At 33.4% G+C, this 24,999-nt stretch overlaps 2 protein-coding genes across 5 annotated transcripts in view; one reads left to right on the top strand and one right to left on the bottom strand.

The window, feature by feature from the left end:
- The window catches only part of COG5 (component of oligomeric golgi complex 5), a 292,761-nt gene that overhangs the window by 197,106 nt on the left and 70,656 nt on the right, over positions 1–24,999 (bottom strand). The window lies entirely within an intron of this gene.
- On the top strand, positions 14,290–21,484 carry GPR22 (G protein-coupled receptor 22). 3 transcript variants are annotated; one of them, XM_041774080.1, is made up of 3 exons: positions 14,290–14,755; positions 15,704–16,646; positions 18,378–21,484. In XM_041774080.1, the coding sequence occupies exon 3, from the start codon at positions 18,403–18,405 to the stop codon at positions 19,702–19,704; it is 1,302 nt and encodes a 433-aa protein (XP_041630014.1). In that variant the 5' UTR covers positions 14,290–14,755; positions 15,704–16,646; positions 18,378–18,402; the 3' UTR covers positions 19,705–21,484. The 3 variants fall into 3 exon arrangements, with proteins under 3 accessions (XP_041630014.1, XP_041630015.1, XP_041630016.1); XM_041774081.1 differs by having other exon boundaries at positions 15,704–16,743; XM_041774082.1 differs by having other exon boundaries at positions 14,291–14,755; positions 15,704–15,970.

The following is a 24,999-nucleotide window of genomic DNA, read 5'->3' as shown; positions in this document are numbered from 1 at the left end:
AAGTGATAGGAATTAAGAATTCTCTGAGTTTCAAATAGGACTCTTATGAGGATTATTCCACATTACCATTAATGCAAATCTGAAAAATACAGAGAACCAATCAGGAAAAGTCTGGGAAAATGGGCAGGCCTAGGCTCACATATTACCTAAATGACTCCCTGAACATCAGCAACACCAAAATGAGTTACACATTTTTGTCTCTGCAAATGAACATATCACTAAAAATCAAGTTATCTTCCAAGACAAGCAAAAAACAGTCAAAACCTAACATGTTAACTCATCTAATATTTTCATAGAGCAATTTCCCAAGGTAACACAAGTCACTGTGATAACACTTTTATTGGTCTCCTTTCTAAAGCTAGTGAAAACAAATATATTTATAACTTAACTGAAATATCTTCATTACATCACATGTTCAAAAAAAGAGCATGGCACAGTTTTGATTCTACTACTGTAAGAGTTCATCCATGATTCAACGGATTTAAATATTTGACAAAGCTATTATGATACCAATAAAGTCCTTTTATTCTAGACTCAGATACTCTCAAATTTAAGCATAATGTCAAACATGCATTTAAGAATATTAAACTATTGTATTATTAAACCTTCCAGGTCATTCAGAGGATCTTTCTTCAATTTTGAATAATTTTGAGTTATATTTACATATCTAAAACATCCAATTCAAAACTAATTTTAGAAATTTACTCAAATAGATAAAAACACTCATTAATGATGCCATTGTATGTCCAACAAAGAGAGGGAAGGAGGAGAAAATTCAAGAGTAAAAGACAATTACAAAACTAATCAAATAAGACAAAAGCAAGCAATTAAAATTTAAGACACAAAGCATTGCCAAGCTGTAGTATATATGATTGCAAAAGAGTAATCAAAGGATAACTGCACCTAACAAAATAAATACTTAACAGAGAGCATAAATAACTGTTTTATGATGTAGCCACTTAAGAGATCCTAACATAAATACAGTCCTTGAAAGCTTAAAATGATTTCAAATTTGAACTGAACTCAAAAAAATACATAAAATCTGAAAAGTAAAATTTACAGATGGAAGTCTAGTACTGTGTGTTTTACCTCTGGGAATTGCAGGCTGCACCATAGTTCTATTCTTACATTACAAATCTGTTGTGTGGGGAGCGGGGGAGGAATAACTATGCTACAAAAAAAAAAAAAAAAGAATAGAACAAATTGTTGTAAGAACATGTAGTTTTTAATGTGCCTTTATTCTTTACAAGTAACCTTATTCCTTAAAGTCTATTTTTTGTATAAATGAATTCATCTATATTTAAAATACCTAATGGCCTCATGTTTCTTAGTTATTAGAATGATCCAGAAGTCACTGCTACTTGGCTTAGATTTGTTTTTAAAACTCATAATATCATAGGAAAAATGAGGGAAGGATTCTTCTATATTTTTTTCCTTCTCCATCATAAACCAAACACTAATGCAAACCACTATCAAGGAGAGGAAAGAAGAAAGACTGTTGAGATAGCAGCTGTGTTGAAGCTCAGAAAGGACATGCGTTGGCAGATTTGTGAGGTGATGCCTGCGACACAATGTGCCTAGATTTAGTCTGATTCCTGAATTTAAAAAAAATAAAATAACTCTTAATGTTTTGCCTTTTAGAGAACTATATCCCTCAACACAGAACATTTTTGCTTGAAACGTTCTAATTCATCCGTCTTATTATGTTGTCACTGGGGGGAAATAAAGGAAAACATGGCCAAGATCAACTAACTCATACCTTGTACCTATATATTTTTATTACAGCTTAAAAGTAATTTTCTTCCATTTCCAATTTGAACTCAACTGAAAGTGCTTAAGATAAACCATTGTGGTAGTTTGGATATTTTTTCCAAAAAAAACAAAAAACTCGACATTGTGAGAGGTCATATATGCAAAATTTTAAATGGCAGAACAGCAAATAAGCACACGTTGATACGGTACAGTTGGAAAAATAAAGGAAGATAATACCTATGACCGCAAAATGGAACAATAAACTAGTAATGAACTTAGAAGAGGATAAAGGCTGGAATCCACACAGCAGGCATAGGCTTAAATGACAGGATATATATATACATCTTCTCTGGACACAGTGAAAGGTAGACAAGTAACCGAAGACCTAGATAGCTTTTAGATGGGATACACAGGAAGCAAGAAGTTGACAAAGTTCAAACCTCTATTTTATCAATGAAGTTAAGAAGTAAGGTCTTCTGGGATAAATGAGAGAGAAGGAAAGGTTACCTGGACTAAACTGCAGTGGTCTATGTCAAGGGTGGTCAAACTAAGGCCTATAGGCCAAACGTTAAAACTAAGACTGGTTTTTACGTTTTTAAAGAGACAGAAAAGAAAAAAAAAAGGAAAAACATGCAATACAGATTGTATGTGGCCCACAAAACCTAGAATATTTACTCTCTGACCCCTGATAAAAAAAAAAGATTCCCAATCCCTGGTCAATAGAACACCTGTGACAGAAGGGGAGTGACAGAAGACATAAATTTGCAAAGGTATTAATCTGCATAGTTATGTGATCTTTTCTTCAGCACTGTTATATTTTTCTCTGACAGAGGGGGAAAAAAGTAAACAGAGGCACTTATGAAAGAAAATTGTCCAGAGTAGATATTTTAAATGCAAAGAATCTGAATTACAGGACACAAAATATCACCAGCCTATTATTAGACTGTAACAAAGGAAGACATAAAAAGGAAAACAAAGTTTAATCACTTTAAGACAGCAGTAAAAAGATTGTCCCAAGATAGTTCATAATTAATTACTAAAAGAAATCATAGGATAATTAGTTTTTAAAGCAAATTTGGAACTTCTCCTTCCAACCTGATGGAGTAATTGGTATAGCACTTATCCTAGCAACTGGAGAACTGGACAAACTTTATGAAACTATTTTCAGATCCTGGACAACAGAAGAGCAAGACTGTGACCTGTAGGAAACAAATGAAGTAAGCCTAGAATTATCGAGGCTTTCTGCCTAAATACATACTCCCCTACGACATAAGGGAAAATCCCTGCAAAGTAAAACCAGTGGTCTAGATGAGTTGAAGAGACAAATCTGAGTTAAGGAAGCCTTAGTTACTGGAAGGGGAAGCAGGTCAAAATAATAGAAAAAAGCAAGCTAAGCAGAAAAACAGTTCCAGAAATTTGTATTCTGGTTTCTTGAATCTTCAAAAAAATATTATTATGAAAACATATGGTGAGACTCCAAGAGGCCAGGCAAAGAACAACCAGAAAGCCTGAAAACTGATCAATTCTCAGAGTTCACAACAAGAGCACTTCAAGCTATTCTAGCTCAAAGGCCAAAATAAAGACACACCATTGAGTACAGGGGAATTCAGTATATATCTACGAATGGTCATGCCTTAGTGGTAGGGCTAATCTAGTCTCACAGTAAAGTATCCTCTGAAGCTGCCCCCATATAGTTTAGAAAAAGAAACCCTCAAAAGTATCAAGTTGATCCACAACTTGACTGCCTGACAAAGAAAAGTTCAACATTCTTTCCTGGGAGACAACAAAATGAAATTTACAGGATTCAAACATAATGGCCAGTATCCAATCAAAAATTATTACAGGGGTGCCTGGCTGGTTCAGTGGGAGGAAGTTCAACTCTCAATGCTGGGGTCTTAGTCTTAAATTCAAGCCCCATGTTGGTTGTAGAGATTACTTAAAAAAAAAATCTAAAAAAAAAAAAATTAGTAGAACTATCAAGATGCAAAAAGATGATGGAATTAACAAAGACCTTAAAATATCTATTACAACTATGAACATGGAGTTAAAGAGAACATGAACACAATGAAAAAAGAAAAGGAAACTATAACAATCGATCACATAAAATCTCTAGAGCTGAAAAACAGAGTAATTGAACTGAAAAATCCACTGGAAGGGCTTAGGGTAGATCAGACACTACAAAAGAAAAGCTCAAAGAACCTGAAATGAGAGCAAACCAAAACTACCCAAACTACAAAAAAAAATAATAGAACACAGCATCAGTGGCAATACCAGGGGCCTAAAATACATGTTATCAGAGCCCCAGAGGAAAGGAAAGATGTGACAAAAAGTATTTGAAGAACGAATGAATTTTTTTCCAAATTTGACAAGAAAGCCAAAACCCAAGAACAAATAGCAGCAGCAGCAGCAGCAGCAGCAGCAGCAGCCCAGAGCCACGAATCTATGTGAGCCCCAAGCTAAAGAGGAATGGAAACAGAGAAATCACATCAAGGCACATCATAGGGAAATTATGTACAAAGTAAAATAAAAAGAAAATCTGGAAAAGAGGAAAAACAACATATTACATAACAAAGAACAAAAATATGAATGACCAGATTTCTCATCACAAACTACACATGCCAGAAAACAACAAAATAGCTTCTAAATGATCAAAGAAAAAAAAAATAGTTCTCTACATCAAGTGAAAATAAGTCAAAAACAAAGACACAAGGAACACATCTTGAACAACTGCAGAATTTGTTGCCCAATTCTGGATGCCAATAGCATCCCAACCCCCACACTATTCACAGGTCAAGTACATATGCATGAATATAAAAATTTTTTCTTAAAAACTTATTTAAAAGATAATTAGGTGTTTAAAACAAAAAGTAACCATCTATTATGAAGTTTATAAAGCAGGAGTAAACTTTTTTTAAAAAATAAGCACAAAAACAAGCACAAAAGATGGAAGAGGGACAAAGGAAGTGATATAATAAGGATCTAACATTATATATGATATGATCTATAATTTATAAATAGACTATGATAAGTTAAACATGTATATCAGAAAACCTAAAACAACCACTAAAATAAGGAAACTAAATAATATTAATAAGTCAGTAGTATACTGATTACTCCATTTTATTTACTATTATTCCATTTTTTTATTAATTATTAAAAATTACTAAAAATCCAAACAAAATGGAATAGTAAAAAGTTACTCAATCCAAAAGACATTTAAAAAGGAAGAAAAAAATGAGTAAATAATACATGGAGCAAACAAAACAAATGCCAAGTGGAGGGCTTAAACCTAATGATATTGAAAATTATACTGAATGTAAATGCTCTATGCTTCAATAAAGATATAAATCAGATAGGAAAAAAGTCAAAACAAATTATTACAATCTACAAAAAAACATACCTTTAAAACAAAGATACAAAAGTGTTAAAAATAAAAGATTGAGAAAACATGTATGATGTAAACCACAAAACAAACCTGCAGTAGCTATGCTGAAATCTGACAAAGCAGACATCAGAATAAGAATACATATTAGGGTTAAAGATATGTTTCATCATATTCTTAAATGTGCACATATCCAATAAAATATATGATGTAAACACTGGAAAAAGTCAAAGGAGAAATATACCAATCCAGAATTAAAGCTGGGAACTTTACAATGCCTCTTTCAATAAAAAGTTATTTTCAGTTAAAGACTAGTAACACAAAGAAACATAAAACCAGAAAAGCTAGAAAAGATGTCATCAATATTATCAATCAACCTGACCTATCTAACACTTAAGAAACTCCATGGGAGAAAATACATGATTTTTAAACATGGAAAATTCACCAAGACAGATTGCATTTTGGGCCCTTACACAAATCTAAAGTTTGTAAAACTATAATTCTACAAAGTATGTTTCCTTAATGAAATTAAATGTGAAATAAGTAACAAATAAATTAGAGAAATTACCAAATATTTGGAATTTGGAAAAAGAACTTAAATAACCCAGGTTATTTAGAAATTAGAAATTAAAGAACATACTAAACCAAGGAATACAATACAAAATCAAATTTATGGGATGTAGGTAAAACTGTATGAAGCACATACCAGATAAAAAGAAATTAAAATCTATTAAAGATACTTTCACCAAAATAGTAGATGGAAGGAGACACTAAAGGTAAGAGCAGGAATCAATCAAAATAGAAATAATAATAACATTGTTCACTAAGAACAACGAAACCAAATGCTTGCTATTTGAAAAGATTAGTAAAATTAATATACCTCCAGGCAAACTGAAAAAAAAGACGATACTAATATCCAATATCAGTAAAGAAAGGAAGATGCAACACCAATACTACAGGATCCTAAAATACAATGAGAAACTTAAAAACAAATGGATGCTAATACATTTTGCAAATTAAATGATATAAACAAATTACTCAAACTAATCATCAAAACAGACACGAGAAAATAGAAAATCTGAATCTATTAAATTATTTGAATTTATAACTAAAAGGTTTTAAGTAACATAAAACCTCCTAGGCTCAAATATCTTCTCTTTTGAATTCACTGAACATTTAATGAGAGAGTAGTTTTGATCTTATATAATTTTTTTAAACTAAAAAAAGAAAGAAAGAAAGAAAGAAAACATTTTTCAATTCACTTTACAAATCCAACACTGTCCTGATTCTAAAACCAGACAAAAACATTACAATAAAAGATAGTGGCAGGTCAATATCTCTCATGAATATACAAACAGAAGACTTTACCAAAATTTTTGGGAATACAATCTTGCAGTCTCTTATAATTCTACCCAGACCAACTGGGGTCGTGAAATCAAGCTTTTATTATGGTAAATAGCTGCTTGGAGAGCTTAGGTTAAAGGGCCACCAACCAACTCAAACTCTGAGGAAAAACAGGTACCTTGAAGGGCATATGGGACATGAGTACCCTCCAGGAAAACACTACCGGATACCAGTAAAAATAGTTCAGCTAAAACTGCTAATGGATTGCTAGAGGCTGAATGTGTGCTAGCAAGAAATATAGAACCTATGGAGGCCACAAACAAAGGCAGGCCGGCATACATATCCCAAGGTTCCTCAAAAACCTCACCAGGTACACAACACACAGACAAAAGGATTAGGTGCAGAGTAAGAGACCTGGAAAGTGCCCCTGTTGGCGGGGGAGTGGTGACAGCAGCAGCCACTGGGAGCAAGGGATAAAGTCCAGCCTGGATCCTTTCCACCATGTCTAATACAAGGGGGGCGGGAAGGGCCTGAAAGGGTGTACAACAAAGCCTATCACTCTCTGGACACTGCTGAAAACCCATTAGAGCTAGGGGTAGGAAACGGCAAAAAACAAAACCAAAATAAACCTATATCCCTGGGGGAGGAAAAAAAGAATTAGTCCTACACAAGTGGAAGTAAGGAAGGGACACTGAGAAATCCCCTTTCCCAAAATCCAAGGCACAGTGGTTGCCCAGTCTATTATGATGGATATAATGCTATATCCAAAACAGGAATGGATCTGGGTAGAAATGGCAGCAATCTGGGAAGTACAGGCTCGAGTAAGCCTGACAGTCACAATTTGTTTCCATGGTGTGCAGCCCCAAAGAGAGAGGTTTTTGATCTCTTGATCTTCCCAGTGGCACAGCTAAAGGTAATAGCCCAAGAAGTCCAAAAGTCCATAAACACTACAACGTTCATCAAGGGGCATATTGGTCAGAGCTATGAGAACAGAGTTGAGCGATCACCTCCATTCTCAGGTTTCTGTAGCTGGCACTGGTTGAAAAGCTACAGCAGCACAATGGATACCATCAGCTTTTATCTGGGCTGAAACATAAGTGAACCAGGCCAAAGTATTTATAGGAGCCTCTGTGAGTCAAGGTTCCCACTAAGCCAAGAGCTCTGCTTCAAGAAATGAGAGATGCTCTTTCAGATGTAAGAGGTATGGTTTTTCCCAAAAGAGTTCACTTCCACCCCTTCATGCAAAACCAAGATGATGCTAAGGCCAGGCTGGCTGAACAAACCATTTTCATTTGATTAATGCAATTTCTTGGGTCCTTTTCTTGTTAATGTCCAGTCTGAGTTAACCTACCCTCAAAACGGCAACATCATGCCAGAGAGTTGCAAGGAGGCTATGGGTCAGGGGAGTGGTTTTAACAAGATCTTAGCAGTAGGCCTGAAAAAACAGAGGTGCACTTGGTAGCTGGGTCAGGCAGGTGGCACTGCTGTACTAAGAAATGGCCTGAGTACCTTAGAAGCCGACTGTCTAACTAAAGCTGTGATTTTCTTCTCTTTTCTCTAGGGATAATCCATTGTTTGTGCTGGATCACTCAGGGAGGGGACCAGCAGCAGCCCACAAATGGGAGAATCTCCCGTGAACTTATAAGCATTCACAGTGTAAGCACATATAAGTAAAAATGGCAATACCAAATATACATTTGGAGGAGGAAGCCAGAACAACAGTATATTGAACAGGCCCCAAGACTCCACCCACACTCTGGCTTTTCTTGAATTTGACTGTTTTCTCCCCCTGCAGGAACATAGACCAAGGAATTTAACACACACACAAAAGGAACTATAGCCACAGCTGCCAAGGGAAGACATTCTTTTTTGACCAGGAGCATGGGGAGTACATGGGAGTAGGGGGTGTGGGGGAGGCTAGCCTGCAGAGGAGCAATGAGGTGATGGGAGGCTTTTCTTCTGCTTGGCTCCTCACGCCAGGGTCCGTGCGACTTACTCCCTCAAGTCTCCCAGCTCCTGCAAGAGCCAGGGCGTCTTTAATTTGCCCTGTGCACACTGCCAGAGGTCCACCCTGCAGTCCTCAGAGGCTTCAGCCTCCTTGCTGCCTAGCATGTTTTCTCCCCAAAGGACCATGTAGGATGGTGCCTGGCCACCCTATCCAACAGAACCATAAAAGTTGGAACTCCCACACCTCCTTGAGGTTCCCTACCACATAAGGCTTGACCTGAGGCAGCTGAGATTAAAGGGAGAGAGATGAATCAGAGGGCACAGAGCAAACAGTAGTTCTACACCAACAGGCAAGATTCACATCTATGTCCAAACTGCCTGCTTGGACTGAGCAAATAAAGTTCTAACGTATTCAGTCTACCCATCCTCCTTGTTGACTCCTTTTAGTTTAGTTCTGGGGACCCCTTGATTCAGCTTTTGCCTAAGGTCTAGAGGCTTACTGTCTTATTGATATAATAGCCTCTTTCCTCCTCCAGCCACGAGAGTGAATATAAATAAACCAAAGTATCATTCAGGCAGCTCTGTTCTACCTCTTTCGGCTTAGGCTTAGCCTGTAAATATTCATTAACAGGTACATCAGCAGGGGATCTACTAGCTTCCCACTTCAACAAGAGCATTTGCTACTGGATCTCATATCCCCTAAAATGGCCCATAAGGCCACTCGTCTTTTTTCTTGCAGGAAGCCATGTTTCTGTCAACATCATGACCTTATTTCCAAAACTGTCAAAAATCATGAAGGGTCAAGGATTTTATTCTACCTTCAAGCTATGAAGCTAGTCTGTTCTTGTAAAGGATACTGGCAGAAGACATAAGATGCCTGGGTCATCGGCAAAGGATTTTATGACCCATGACACAGCAAGTGGTAAGAGGATCACGTCAGCGACAGCTCACTTCCCATCTAAGGCCCCTTGGCAGAGGGGCCCAGGTAAACACTATGTATACAGTGGGTTTGCATTACAGCCAAACAACACTGAGCTTAGAAAATTTACCATTTTTGTACAAGCAGAAGCAAGTCTGCTCTTCATCTGGGGAGTCATTACTGCATGCCTCAAGGTTGCTAGCTTCAAACACAACTCTGAGAACTGGACCAGATAAAGAACAGTCAGGTCTTTGCAATCTTGGTGTATCTAGCAATACCCAGCATACCCAAGGACATTCAGGAGTGCTCAGGGCTCTTGGCAGAGTACTTCTCCCAACACATTCCTATCAAATCTAATACTAAAAGTCCTAAGCAGTACAATAATGCAAGAAAGAAAAGTCACACATGGTTCAAGAAAAAGTCACTGGTCTCTATTTGCAGATGATATCAATTGCCTGTACAGAAAATGCCATGGACTTCATTTTTTAAAAAACGTCCCCAACACTAATATATGAGTTTAGTAAAGTTGCAGGATATAAGGTCAAGAAAAAAACAAAACAAAACAAAACAAAACAAAACCTGTATTTCTATGTACCAAAAGTTAAAAATTGGAATTGTGTTTCAAAAAGGTAGGTGCTACTTTAATAGGACTAAGGAAGTGAAATAATTAGGTACAAATCTAACAGAATATGTGCAGGATCTATAAACCAAATACCATAAAACACTGATAAATCAAAAAGATACCATGATCATAAATTGAAAGACTCAATATTGTTTAAGCAGTTGATTCTCCCCTATTTAAATTGATCCATAAATCCTTTGCATTATCAATCAAAATCACAGAACTTTTTGTAGATAGTATATCCCTAAATGGGGACTAGAAGTAGCAGTAACTGAAGATATATTGCTGTATTTTAATAGCACAAAGTCACCAGTGAGCAGTCTTTAGCTATTATTAGTAAACTATGAAAACGCATCCATTTTCCCAAACGGGTACCCTAAGTAGTACCATGGAAATGAATGAGTCTAGATTGGAACTTTACCATTCTATGGCTTTACACATTTAAAAAAAAAAAAAAAGCATTATGTGTCTAACCAATTTCAATAACAGACCACCAGTTCATAGATGATCATTCCACATCTCCCACTAGATCATGGGACTCATTAACAGCACAGACAAGGGGATTTGCCATAGCTCTGTTAAATGTATAATCTAGTTCATCAAATGACTTGGTTTCAGGACACAGAAATGAATGTGATTCTGCAAAATAAACTACAAAGGAGAATTATACAAAGAAAATGAAGCAAAAAAGCAAGAAGAGAAGCCAATGAGGAAAAAAAAGCACAAACATGACTGCATAATTCTTTGATGTAAATATAAGAGAAAAACACCAACAGAAAGCATCCATAATATTTGAGAATGTAAAGAGGAATGTAAGTCAGTGAAAATAGAAAGCCAAAAAATTGAGAGGAGTGGTATTAAGCTGGACTAACATGAGGATGACAAACAGAGATCAAAAAGTAGTAATAGTCACAGAGTCCAAAATCTAAGTTTGGATGAGAAAATGTAAAGGAAAGCCATGTATTTATTTTTATAATATATGTGACGCTGGCAACTGATTTACAAATACACAGTGTAAAAATAAAAATGAAAGAATTTAAATATCCAATTTAGGTGAAGTAGGAAGGTTGGGGAATAATAACATTTTGTGGAGTTTTCTGTTAAGAATATATAATTCTTATGCATGTACTTCATGGAATTATAATCAGTTTTCAATTATTCTCATACCAATAATGAATCACCAACATTGTTGATTCTCTACTACTTTGGCTACTCCCCACTTGATGAAGGTTTCAGCAGATGGTCCATTTCTATTTTTCTGGTAAAACATTTGTTGTGAAAGAAATTTAAAGTTGAGAAGCCAAATGAAATTTCTGAATTGTCTTTAAACTGAAATAATTCTTTCTTCATTGGGCTTTAGTATCAGAGAATTGAGTTAGCTATGTTAAGTACTCACTGAAAGAGCACTGTTGAAGCAATACAATTTAAAAAGCAGATTTTTCAGCAATTAGAAACTGCTTTTGCATATATTTTGCCATCAGTTTCAAAGCACTTTTTAGTTGTGGTTAATTTCAGTATTTCCCAAAGTTGAATTTTTTTCACTTACAAACTCAGAATCATCAAAAATGTAGCATCAGAACCAGATACAAGCTGGGTAAGAATGACTTGACATCAATAGTGTGATGTAAATGTGAACAACAAATTACTCTCCCACATTCACGGCTGTCCCAACTTAAGGGAACACATGCATACAATTAAAAATCAAAGGCTCCATATCAAAAATGCTACAAATTAAAATTTCTATTCAATCAAAATATTTGTAACAAAAAAGAAAAACAGAACTTGGGGAAAAGATTTTAATGGAGATATTTGGGGTCTTAGATTCCTATCTACTGCTTAGTTATCATTTGCAAGGTAAAACTATTGTTTTAGGTTATTAATTAGCCAATTAATAGCAAATCTATGAAATTATTTTATAACAATAAAATCTGGTCTTAAATCCCCAATTGTCCAAAATGAGTATCCTATATAAATACAAAATGTATTAAATGCACAAGTGTAAAAATTTGTTCCTATGGAAATAATAATCTTTGTAAATTCTGACATGTAATTTGACACTAATTTTTTTGTGAAAATAATATAATCTGACTTTGAATCCAGTGGTCTAGATATTTTCATCTTTGTTAAAAACAAAAGAAGTTAGGATTAACCTGCTAACAAATCAGAAAACCTTTTAATTACCAAACCAATATGTGGTTTTAAAAGGAAAACTATACTAAGCATGTGTGGTGCAATAAAAATAATTGTTGTTTGTGATATCTTGCATATCTTTAATCACAAGGCACTTGCACAGGGAATAAAGAGCAATGTCCAAAGCTGAGCTTTTTTGCTGCCATTATTTCTTACAGAGATAGCAGAATTTGTTTTATTCAAAATAGTCTGAGTATAACTTGGAAACACTGTATTACAGAGAGCTAAAGAAAACAGAAATAAAGAAACAGAAACAGAAATAAACTTCAACAAAAAGAACCAAAGCTATATTGTGTCCCAAAGAATGCCTGACTTGCCAAAAGTCATATAACTAATAAGCAGTGACTGAACCCAGATCATCCAATTCTAAGTCCCAAGTATCTTCAGAATTTTCCAGAGAAGGGGCCAACTACGGAGAGATGTGGGGGAGGGAGGGGCAAGGAGGTTACCGAATTCTAACACTGCTCTGCTACTAAACTTACCTAGACTTTTTCAAGTCATTAAACTTTGTGCCTTGGTTGCCTCTACTCCACAAGGATATTTTGAGGATAAACATAAGCATATTTTAACTCTTTGGAAGAAAATCACTGTGTATTTTACTATGTTAATGATTTCTTGCCCCCACCACAAGTTTCAATTGATGCTAATATGTTTTCTCCAATTTTAGTTTGAAGCTCTGGTGTCAGTCTGAAGCTTAAAATAACATTGTGTGTGCATGTGCTTGCACACTATCTTTCAACATGGTTGGCATTCTAACAACATCTTTTTCTGCAACCTTCAAAATGCATAGAAAGTAGCACAACAGTATTTTAATTTTTAGCACTACTAAAGCCTTGCCTCCCAAAGCTGTGCATAAAACTTCAGGAATTCACAACAAAATTTTCTACCACATTACTCTCAACTTCTATACAAATACAATTCAAAATTCATATACTACTCAGCTTCCCTACCTGTGAAGCTTAAATACTACCAGAAGATTACAAAAATGTATACTGCTTTCTAAAATTATAAAAGAATTCCAGTTACAAACTGAAAATTTAGCATACATTTTAAAAATGAATGTTAATAGTCCTAAAATAATAAAAATAAGTTATGATCAACATTCTAATAATTCAGTCATTTGCAAGGTCTTCTATTTTGTCAACTGCTATAGAATCCAGCCACTTTATATACTCAAATCTAAAAAAGCATTTTCCTCAATACTTAGAACAGGTAAGCAAAGTTAATAGAAATTTAATTTTAAAGTAATATTTTAAGTTAATTACTTATACTTGCTTTTATTCATTTGACAACCTATCTTAAAATAATTTAGCCTTTTAACCTATTAAGACACATAACTAACTTCGTTTTTCCTTTACTGGTATGTTTACCCGATAACATCAGCAAACAGCTACATATCATATTTAAGGCATAGCAATCCATTAAAAGGTTAAAAACAGAAATACCCAGTTGAAATAAAATATTATGGCAAATGATCAGTATATACCCACTAAATAAAAGGGTTACCAAAGGTGAAGATAAAAGTAATTTGAAAGGAAAGCACATGATTAAATCTTTATACGTTGAGACTATGCTAATAGCAATAGAATTTTTAAAAAATATTTTAGGGTAAAACACCTTGGATCAATCTCATTAATACTTTGAATGAATGAATGGAATGAATGAATACCTGAATGAATACGGTAATCATAACAATGTTTAACACCTTGAGATGCTAACACCAATTTGAAATACACAGAGAAGATGACTTGAATACAAACAAACTAGTTGAAATTCAATGTGGTTCACAGTAAAGATGCAGTGGCTTTCTATTTGTAGAACAAAGAATCTCAACCAAAAACATATATACAACAAAAATATTCTGGAGTGCAATCATCTAAGGCTTCAAAAAGAATATATACTTTTTACCGTGTAATTCTTTCTTGCCCCCCTCCACCTCCCTGCATCTTTTAATGTTTGGCATAAGTGAACAACAAACCCAAAATAGAATACACATTTTTAAAAGACTAATTTACTCATATTCTATTTAAGAGCAGCATACAACCACTTATAAATATAGCCTTTTAAAAAAAACACCCTTATATAAAACAGTGGGGGGGAGAGGAATCCCTGCTATACATATGAAGCACAGTTTAAGCCCAATACAACTGACCAATCAAAATTAGTGAATGCACTGCATCTCTCTGCAGTGGAGAGAAGCGACAAGGTAGGCTGTCATTCTGCAAAAGCTGCCCAGAACAGGCTTTCCTCTGAAAAGCAGTGCCATTCCTTTTTAGAGAGACTGAATCTAAATGTTGTCTCTGGAGACAAGAAGCCTTCAGTATGTTCAATTACTTCATTACGTTTTTCAGATGCTTATTGATTCCACAGTAGGAAGAGTGAGACTGCAGCAGCCTCTAAGCAGCACCACACGTTCCATACATTAGCAGTACTGCTGAGACAATGGCACAGTACAGACACATATTTTCATTAAGGTCTTTTCTGAAGAGATGTTTATGACCCTCTTCCCCCAGTCCTCTGCTAACAAGTGAACAAAATGAATCAATCAAAACTGGAAACGCTTCAACTACATCAGGAATGTATCAAATCTTTAGCGGAGGTAAGATGTGTTCCCTTATTACAGTATACAGCTGCTTTTGAACTGGCATAGTGGGGTAAAATTACTTTGAAAAATTTCAACCTAAATTTTAACAGTTTATTTGCTTAATTCTATTCATTGCTAAACATGTATTTTTTTAGATCTATTTCTTTTAAGACATAACATTTTAAATGTAATTTTTTTAGGATGCAATGTTAAATACCAAGATTTTTTCTTTGTTGATTCACTACGAAGATACCAGCTTTTAAGTCACTTCAGACCTACTAAATATTCTTAATGTCATCTGCACAGTTTTTCTCAAGTGCTCAAAAAATGTTTATATTTCTTAAAAGAACCAGGTTTACTATTTAGTTATTATTACTCAGTTTTAGGTTAAGTTCATTATTGGGCATGTTCGTTGAAAATTATTTAATTTGCAGTTACATTTTGCATTGCCTTTTACATTTCAATTACATGAACAACTTCATCAGTGGAAATTTATAGCATCTTACCGTGGAATCTGTTTTAATCAGTTAACATTCAAACTATGTGCTAATAATTAAGCAAGCTACAATATTTTCCAGTAGGAAATAGTGTTAAATTTATTATAAAGACAAGAGAGAACGACGGTATGTTTAGTGTATACTAATTGCTCATAATCTCTGAAAACACAGGTTAGCTTCTTAAATGAGCAGAAATTTGTTTTAAAACTGCAGCTTTTCCTTCACAGTTATATTTATAATGTTACCTCTGTTATTAAATAACATAACATTTGCAATCTCTGTTCAGAAAAGAAAATAAAGGAATCCTTAAATTTATGTAGAAGTTGTGGCTCTAATAATACAGCTGGCTTACTCTGATAACGAATACTGTGTATGGTGTTGAAGTCAACAAAACTAAAGTAACTTTGAGTTAATTGGACATTATTAGGAACCCTATTTTTTAACTATTTTTTTTCTTTTTCACAAGGGCCCACAGCAGCTAATTCAGTATTTACAACTGACAATATGAAGAATGCATCTGATCAAGCATCTCCCTAGATGTCTCAACCATAAACTGCAGGATTTTATTCTTCTAACACATGAATTTAAGACACTAAGGAGTTAAACCCAGAAAATACAGGGCCACATTACTGCTAGGATATAACACATGGACAGTCATCATCATAAGAAGATTCTGTATAAAAGAGACACAAAAAGAAAAACAATTTAACTGGAAAAGCCTGAAAACAAAATGGTGAGCATTTTTAAAGGGGGAGTTTATACTTTAACATACCAGGATTGTGGAGCTGATTTCTGAAGAAACAATGAGGCACGGATTGCCAAAATGAAAATGCCATGCATTAGGAGCAAGCTAAATAAAGCTGTATCAAGTATTTTCTACACTAAATATTCAGATATTCGTAGCAGCTGATATTGCTAAAGGATTTTTTCATCTAAGTTTTATGACTATGTATCCTCTTCTAATGAAAACAAATCAAATTAAATAGCAGATGGTTTTTATCAAAAGAACATGGACTGGATTTATAATATAAAGCAAGTTATGTGATCAAGAAATCATTTCAAACTAATGAGGACTGCTATAGGAACAGATTTACATTTGTAACAAAAGGATGTCTAAATACATTTTAGAAGCTAGAAATCGTATGTTTCCTTTTTTGTTTTCACATGTTCTGGAAAATAAAGAGACACTATCATATATTCCCTCAGAGGGAAATATAATTCCTATCATTGAGGAAGTTTCTCTTGGTCGTGACTTTTTAAGGCAAAACAAACACAAGTATTTTGTACTGGTCTTTAGAAATCAATCAGCCAACTAAATCTCACAATTCATACAGTTTGAAGTACTGGAGAGAAAATGAAAGAATTTCTACAAGACATGAAATAAAACACAGCTTCTTCACTGTTGTCAGGTAAAAATTCATGTCAAAATTTGTCAATGACATCATGTATCAATTTGTGAAAAACTGCTATAGTGAGCCAAAAGGCCCATAAGGCAACAGCAAACAGGTAGGTCAGAAGATGCATGCACCCCACCACGCTGTTTAACATTTACAAAAGAAAAAAATTCTGCTCTAGAGGAGATGCATTTTACTTAGTTACTAAGTTGGCATGCTAAATTTATTTAATTATAAATCTAACTGATGTGACAGAGACCTGATGTTTAATCTGTCAGTTCCGAAAATTTGGCACACTTAAATTTTTTCATTTTCATAGGATTTCATGTTAGCTAAGACTTTCACTTACTTGAGTATATACCTCTAGTGATACTTTATACCAAGCTTAAAAAGGAATTGATAATGTTATCATCTGTGTTTCTGAAATATCGCCCCTAAAGTTACATGCATAAATAAAATTGTATTCTAAAGTCTGTCAAAGGTTACATCAAGTGAAAGATTAACATGAATTTTGGAAATTATTATAGCCTTTATAGTTTATGTTTGATTATGATTTTGTAGTCAAAATGCTGTGCTTGAAATGTGAAATATAGTTGGTTGTATGATTTTATATTTTAACTGAATATACTTATTACTGACATATTAGCCCACAAAATCAGACATTATTTTTATAAATTACTCTAAATCTCTATACATTAAAATACAGATTTACATGAATTAGCAAAAGAGTTCTTTTTTTAATTTTCCTCAACATTATACACACTGGGTGATTTGTACAAAAGATTTTACAGGGAATGTGTAACTCTAAAAGATTCCTCAGAAAATGAGCTTCAGATACCCCTTTTCCAAAATTTCATGTTTTACCTTAAAATCCTGTTTAAACAAATAAAATCAACTGACATATTCTTTTAAACCACTCCAAAAATGGTCACTTCTTAAGATGATATTTTTAATTTCAATTTCCCCCTCCCACAATAAATGAGAGGGTGTGGTCACAAAATAAATCATTCATTGGAGTGATTAGTACTCTTTTACCAAGTTTTGTGGTGGTAAGATAATGTCCTTTTTCGTCGAATTTTTATAACACAGGTTTGTCCATTATAAAGTTCAGTGAGCATTTTCACTACAAAATATGTAATATTTACCACTTGCCTACTTCTGTGGGAAATAGCTCTAAATATCCTCAAGCACACTGTAGACTCTTGAATACGAATTTCAACCAAGAATAGGGACAAAATGGTTTCAAACTAGCGCTCTGTGCCATTTATCATTTTAAATGAACACTTGTCCTGTTCATTTGAAATCTCACGAGAATAATTACACCTACACTAATTATGCTAGAACATATTAAAATAGCGTTTATTACCCACCCACTCACAACACTTTAAAATGAAATCTTAAAACACTGGGCTAAAATTAGTTTTGCATACTGGGTAGTTTAATTGTACAAAAATATACTCTATCTCAATAAGCTTGAAAAACTCAAATGAGGAAAATCTTTTTAGGACATTAATTTTGAACTATATAGTATTCCCCATACAGTTATCTTCAAAGGGAGAATCCAATTTTCTGTTACGTCAAAACAATGCAATTTTGTTGTCTCCTAATTTTACCTCTGCCATAATTTAGAAACTTAAAAATTAAGCCAAGTACACAATAAAAAGATTTTTTTTTACAAGGAACACATGTTTTATACGTCATTTAAATTGCCAAATATCAAAGAGTTTATTCTATTTCACTTTCTAGGGAAAACACCAACTGCTCCAAAAGAATGTGTTTTTCTCCCATTCTGGAAATCAACATGCAGTCTGAATCTAACATTACAGTGCGAGATGACATTGATGACATCGACACCAATATGTACCAACCACTGTCATATCCATTAAGCTTTCAAGTGTCTCTCACCGGATTTCTTATGTTAGAAATTGTGTTGGGACTTGGCAGCAACCTCACCGTATTGGTACTTTACTGCATGAAATCCAACTTAATCAACTCTGTCAGTAACATTATTACAATGAATCTTCATGTACTTGATGTAATAATTTGTGTGGGATGTATTCCTCTAACTATAGTTATCCTTCTGCTTTCACTGGAAAGTAACACTGCTCTCATCTGCTGTTTCCATGAGGCCTGTGTATCTTTTGCAAGTGTCTCAACAGCAATCAACGTTTTTGCTATCACTTTGGACAGATACGACATCTCTGTAAAACCTGCAAACCGAATTCTGACAATGGGCAGAGCTGTAATGCTAATGATATCCATTTGGATTTTTTCATTTTTCTCTTTCCTGATACCCTTTATTGAGGTAAATTTTTTCAGTCTTCAAAGTGGAAATACGTGGGAAAACAAGACGCTTTTGTGTGTCAGTACAAATGAATACTACACTGAACTGGGAATGTATTATCACCTGCTAGTACAGATCCCGATATTCTTTTTCACTGTCATAGTCATGTTAATCACATACACCAAAATCCTTCAGGCTCTTAATATTCGAATAGGCACAAGATTTTCAACAGGGCAGAAGAAGAAAGCAAGAAAGAAAAAGACAATCTCTCTAACCACACAACATGAGACCACAGACATGTCACAAAGCAGTGGTGGGAGAAATGTGGTCTTTGGTGTGAGAACTTCAGTCTCTGTAATAATTGCCCTCCGGCGAGCTGTGAAACGACACCGTGAACGACGAGAAAGGCAAAAAAGAGTCTTCAGGATGTCTTTATTGATTATTTCTACATTTCTTCTCTGCTGGACACCAATTTCTGTTTTGAATACCACCATTTTATGCGTAGGCCCAAGTGACCTTTTAGTAAAACTAAGGTTGTGTTTTCTAGTCATGGCTTATGGAACAACTGTATTTCACCCTTTATTATATGCATTCACCAGACAAAAATTTCAGAAGGTCTTGAAAAGCAAAATGAAAAAGCGAGTTGTTTCCATAGTGGAAGCTGATCCTATGCCTAATAATGCTGTAATACACAATTCCTGGATAGATCCTAAAAGGAACAAAAAAATTACCTTTGAAGATAGTGAAATAAGAGAAAAATGTTTAGTACCTCAGGTTGTCACAGACTAGGGAAACACCTAAGTTTCATTAAGCCCACATGCAGAAGTTTTACATTTAAACTGTAAAAAAATGAAATTACTGCCAAACAGAAGAAAAAACATTTTAAGTATTGGTTATGTTGTAAATTTTCAATGTAAATGTCAAGATTAGATTAGGTCATATATATTCAATTTCTTCATTACAATGTATTTGTTGCATGGCAGTTTGTTAAGTAATATTGTGTATATTTTGTCAATATCATGTCCATCAGAAGATATTCATGTAAGTCATATTTTCTAAATAATAAATACATAGCCTTAAAACAGTGTATAACTTTAAAATGTAACTGACACAGATATCCTTGCTTTTTTTAATGAGGTGTATTTGTTTCTAAGCCACAAACTATAGATATATTTATATAATGACCAGTGGAACAGCACTTTAAGAAGAACAAAAATTATGGGCTCCAAAAAATCAAAATAATTCAGGATTTTCTATGTCACTCTATTATGTTTTCTGGTATAGTCTACTTGCTATAATATTTGATGCATCAAAATAATGAACTACGGGTAAAATGGTAATTTTTTGAATGCAGAAAATTGTAAGATTTATCAGGATTTTAAAATTTAAGAACCAAGAAACAACCCTGTATATATACACTCTAAGATAGGGAAACTTTGAAATTTAAGTTTATTATGAAAAAGAGTTTGAATTTCTAAGATTAAGGGTACTATGCCTATAAATATACAAATAAACTGACTATAAGGAAGGAAGAAAACTAAAGCACCAGCCTTTCTTCCTTCCTCACTTTGCTTGAGTCTAAGCCAAATGCTCTGGATTAATATAGTATACTGGTAAAAACCAGTGCATTAAAATAAACTAACTTCCTAACTTTATTCAAGTCAGTCAGTCATTTTGTATAACAGAAGTCAATTATTATAATATGAATAAAAGAGAAAAAAAGACTATCATTGTAGAGAAGCTTCACAAAGCCAACAAATTCTAATTTTAGATATATAGCAACTTTAGAGTAATATAATTTACACAAGGCTACTGTGCCATCATAGCTTCCAAATGTTTCAAAATACAACAGTTCTATTTCCACTCTTAAAATCATTTAAATGGCAATAAATTCTTGTCAAGTTTTTATTCTATATCACTCAATTTAACTTTAATCTTTGTGTCTCACATTTTCAATTCATGTTGGAAAACTATCAAATTATTAATCCTAACTACAGATAACAGGTTTGGGAATCTCATAAGAAATATTTTCCAACTGTTATAATCCAAAATCTAGCAATGAGTGTTAATTGGTCTCTGTATCAGAAAAATAGCAATAAGTTACGTTACTTAAAATAGGCAAATACAGTATTTACTACCGTATAGCTGATTAACTGGACAACTTTTTGTCCTATTTTTAAACACTGTATCCATTAAATCAAGTAGCAACTCATTTTTGCATAAAATTTTGTCAAACCAATAATACATAATTTTTATGTAAATAAGGGAACTTGAGGTTGACCCAGTGTAGTTTACTGAATACATTAATCCTTGGGGGAAATGAGCACCATGCAATACCTTGAATTCACTGAGGTTACATGGGAATTGTAATAGTGATTTATTTCTGATAATGTTAAAATGTCAAATATTGGCAAAAGAACAGTATCCTTCTGTCTTGTTTTCTACTTTTATGGAATTAAAGAAATGCTTCAATTTGACAAAATGTAGCATAAGAAAGTAAGACATTTTTCGGAACCCTGTAATTAAGACTTCAGAGTTAATGATATTAAAATCTTTTTCATTCAATAAACATCTTTGGCACAGAATTTCTCCTAATACACCATTAAAATTTTTTAAACTAATTTTATACTTAAACTTCCAAGCAAAAAATATAATTGTATTTAGTTTTATAATCTTCATAAAAATTAGACTATTTTTAGAATTTTCATATTAAGAGAAACCCTTTGTGTTTTAAATATTTTTAATCTTCAAGTCTATAAGCATGCCAAAGAACTTGGTTAAAAAACATTTTTAAATATATTTGCCTAAATTGCTTTCATGCCCTCTTGTTCTCTGTAATAAGAAATCTAACAAAATAAGTAATAAATGGCAAATATTATAATGTTGCCTTCTAAACTGTTATTATTTCTACATTTGACACTGGAACAGACAATTAATAAGCATTTTTGCCCTCCAATAATGAACTTTCAGGTATACAAAAGTACACTCAGTAATTTACAACAAAGAAAATTCATACCTGCCAAATAACATCTAATAGCTTTTTAATGTTAAATAGTATAAAATATGTAAACCAAAATAATATTTATGTTAAAATTTCAGCTTTTAAACACAGGTCACAAATAGGCTTAAAATTACTGACCTCAGCTTAAATGAGAGAATGAGAAGCTTGGACAACTTTTTTTATTAAGTGTTTGTTCTATGAAAAAAAAAAAAAGTGTTTGTTCCATGAAAAGGCGAAGTAGTTTTATTTTTCTCATGATGGGCTTCACCAAAATGTGTATGTCTTTCACTGTATTTCTAATAATTTTATGGGAAAAAATACTAATGCCAATTTTTCATGTTAGAATGAAAATTGTAAGTGCAAAAGAATTAGAGGTAATAGCAAACTCAATATGGGATCCTTCTTAAAATGATATTTTTCCACCCATATGCCATAAAACACAGACACGGGCATCAATTTATATACGGCTAATTGAGTTAATTCTTCAAAACCATAGAAGTAAAAACTATTATTTTAAAAACTAACCAAACAAGAGCTCAATAAGGTATGGAACTCTTTTGCTTGCTATTCTACCAATCAGCCCCAAACCTATTATAAAAATTTAAAAATTTATAATTGTGCTTTAAAAAATGCCATTCATAGTATTTCTGCACTTCTTACCATGGTAGGTCAATTTTTAGGTGTGTGGTCTATTTTTTAATCCCCCAAATAAATTAACAGTAAAATCTAAGTTCTCTGGGCATTTAAAGTCAAACTTCTCATTGAACTGAGATTAGACTGAAAGGTAAAAACCTAAAAGATAAGAAAACAGATACTTAGGCTTTAGTCAACACAGTAATTTGAAGATTACTTTCCAAAGTCAACAAAACTTTTAGTTTCATTAAATCTTGATTATACACTTAAGTAAGCTCTGTAATTCATATAATATTTGAATCCTTACAATGTAGAAGGCGCTATGGCAGATATGCACATTCATATGGAATAAAGTCATTACCCTAGACCTAGAATCAAGTTAGCTAAAAGTCTGGCAATACTGACAAAAAGGCAGAATGCCTTTTTTAGAAAAAGCAAAGTTCTTAATAGACTTAAAAAGAAAGAAATTATGTTGGATTTAAGAACAATATACATAAAAGCATTGTTGAGGAAAGCTAATGAAGCAAATCTTGAAATGGTAAATTGCTATCTTTGAAAAGTAATACAGTAGTGAAAAGTTGATCTGATAAGTTAAACTGGGGCCAAAGACAGAAAGAAGGTTTTAAGTACTACCAGCAAAGCTATATGAGCAGGGGAAAAATACAATGATAAATGGGCTACAAATCAATCAATCAATCAATCAGCAATATGTAGAAAGGTTTCATTGGGTAAGTCTCAAAACAGAAAGCTGAAAAACCGAATTGTTGGTTGGGTAAGACACAGAAGATGGGAGGCATCGGTGATCACCCTGACAGGTAATGAAAGGCCTGGCAAAAAGTGCTGGCAGTAGCTGTGCAAAGGAGCACACATGTGTGACAGGCCATATGAAGGCAGAATCAATGGGGTATGTCAACCGACTAAAAAGATAACTGGTATAAGAAATTGAAGAATTTAAAATGATGGCTAAAAAAAGACCATATGAAACTAGATTATCCTCAATAATCTAAGAACTTTTAAATTATGTTCTCATAAAGTACACAGAAAATGAGGACAAAAACAAAAAGAATTTCTGGCAAAGCAAAAAATTCAATGAAGTAAAATAACATTATTCAAGAATGTTTTAGTTATTATAAACTATTCAAAATGAAAATTTCAAATTGATGTTTTAAAATATCTACTTTATATTTTGCATATTGGCTTATTCAGTTTTTCCACTAACCACATACTTTCTTAGTAATTTTTTAATTACAAAGTTATAAACAATGTGAAAACACAAAGGTATATAAAGTAAAAAATATAAATCTTATCCTTTGCTCCTAATAATTATGAGAATCTATCCAACTCATTATATACATGTCTCCTTCATTCTTTGTTAATGGTTGCTTAAAAATAATTTTTAAAAACTAAAAAACACAGAGCAGTATTTCTAAAAAATGACAATAATAAAATATCAACTACTTAAACCCTTTTCTATTATCATTAAATAATTTTGCGCTAACTTCAAGGTCATCTTGAAAAAGGTAAGAAAAGTAACTTGTCAAATTGTGAGACAGGTTATTTTTCTAAATAGAGGAAGCAAGGAAAAAAGACATAAAATAATCTATTTTTTTCTTCCTTTTCACTAAATAAGATGAGAAAGAAAAAAACTAAAGCAAACTTTTGGAGCTTATTTTTTTTTTACTTCTCAGAAAAGTACACTTGTATATTCTCCTTATGAATGTAAGCAAGCTCCCTAAAGGACAGCAATGAAGTCAAGAAAGCTAAACATGAGATGACTAATAATATGTTCGGGGAAAGTAGACCTCAGACCATATTATAAAAGGCGGGGGACGAGGGGAGAGGAGATAATTAAACCTAGACAAGGCAGGGAAAAGATCTAAAATACCCAGAGAGATTCAGCGCTTAGAGAAATAAAGTGTTTATAGAATTGTGGGTTAGAGTTCACAGAAGAAAATCCATTTGAAGATGAATTAACAATTTAGCATTCAAAACAATGAAAGCAATTTTTTTTAAAAGAAATCCCAGTTAACAGACTGGGCAGATTAGTAATATAATAACACATTGTATGACACAAAGTAGAATAAAAATTAGGATGTTACAACAACTCAAACTTTTGAAACAGACAGGTAGGTACTGAGATGGAAAAGTAAATGGAAAACTAGTCTCATCTTAATATGAAAGCTTTTACTTTTTTGTAGAAGAGAAAGAGCTGAGCAAAACTTAAACACAATATTTCTCCCCTTGGTCATGATAAAATAACGTGTGAAAATAATTCTAAGTATCTCTGCCCTTCTATTCACACATTTTTTAAACAGACCTCTATAAGCTGTATCCATGGCTTTTAAGCATGACAGCTTTGTACTTCCACCAGCAAGTGGTAAAAAGTGCTGTCATTCCTGTCACTGCCACCAATATCAACTCCTACCACTATCAAACCCTGAAGCATCAAG

Source organism: Vulpes lagopus, chromosome 11 (assembly GCF_018345385.1).
Source record: "Vulpes lagopus strain Blue_001 chromosome 11, ASM1834538v1, whole genome shotgun sequence".
NCBI classification, from domain to species: domain Eukaryota; kingdom Metazoa; phylum Chordata; class Mammalia; order Carnivora; family Canidae; genus Vulpes; species Vulpes lagopus.
Note: the sequence above shows the minus strand (reverse complement) of the source record. Positions and strands in the feature narration are given on the sequence as shown.

Excerpts from the sequence above, each read along its gene's own strand:
- GPR22 (XM_041774080.1), top strand. The coding sequence starts at position 18,403 with ATGTGTTTTTCTCCCATTCTGGAAATCAACATGCAGTCTGAATCTAAC.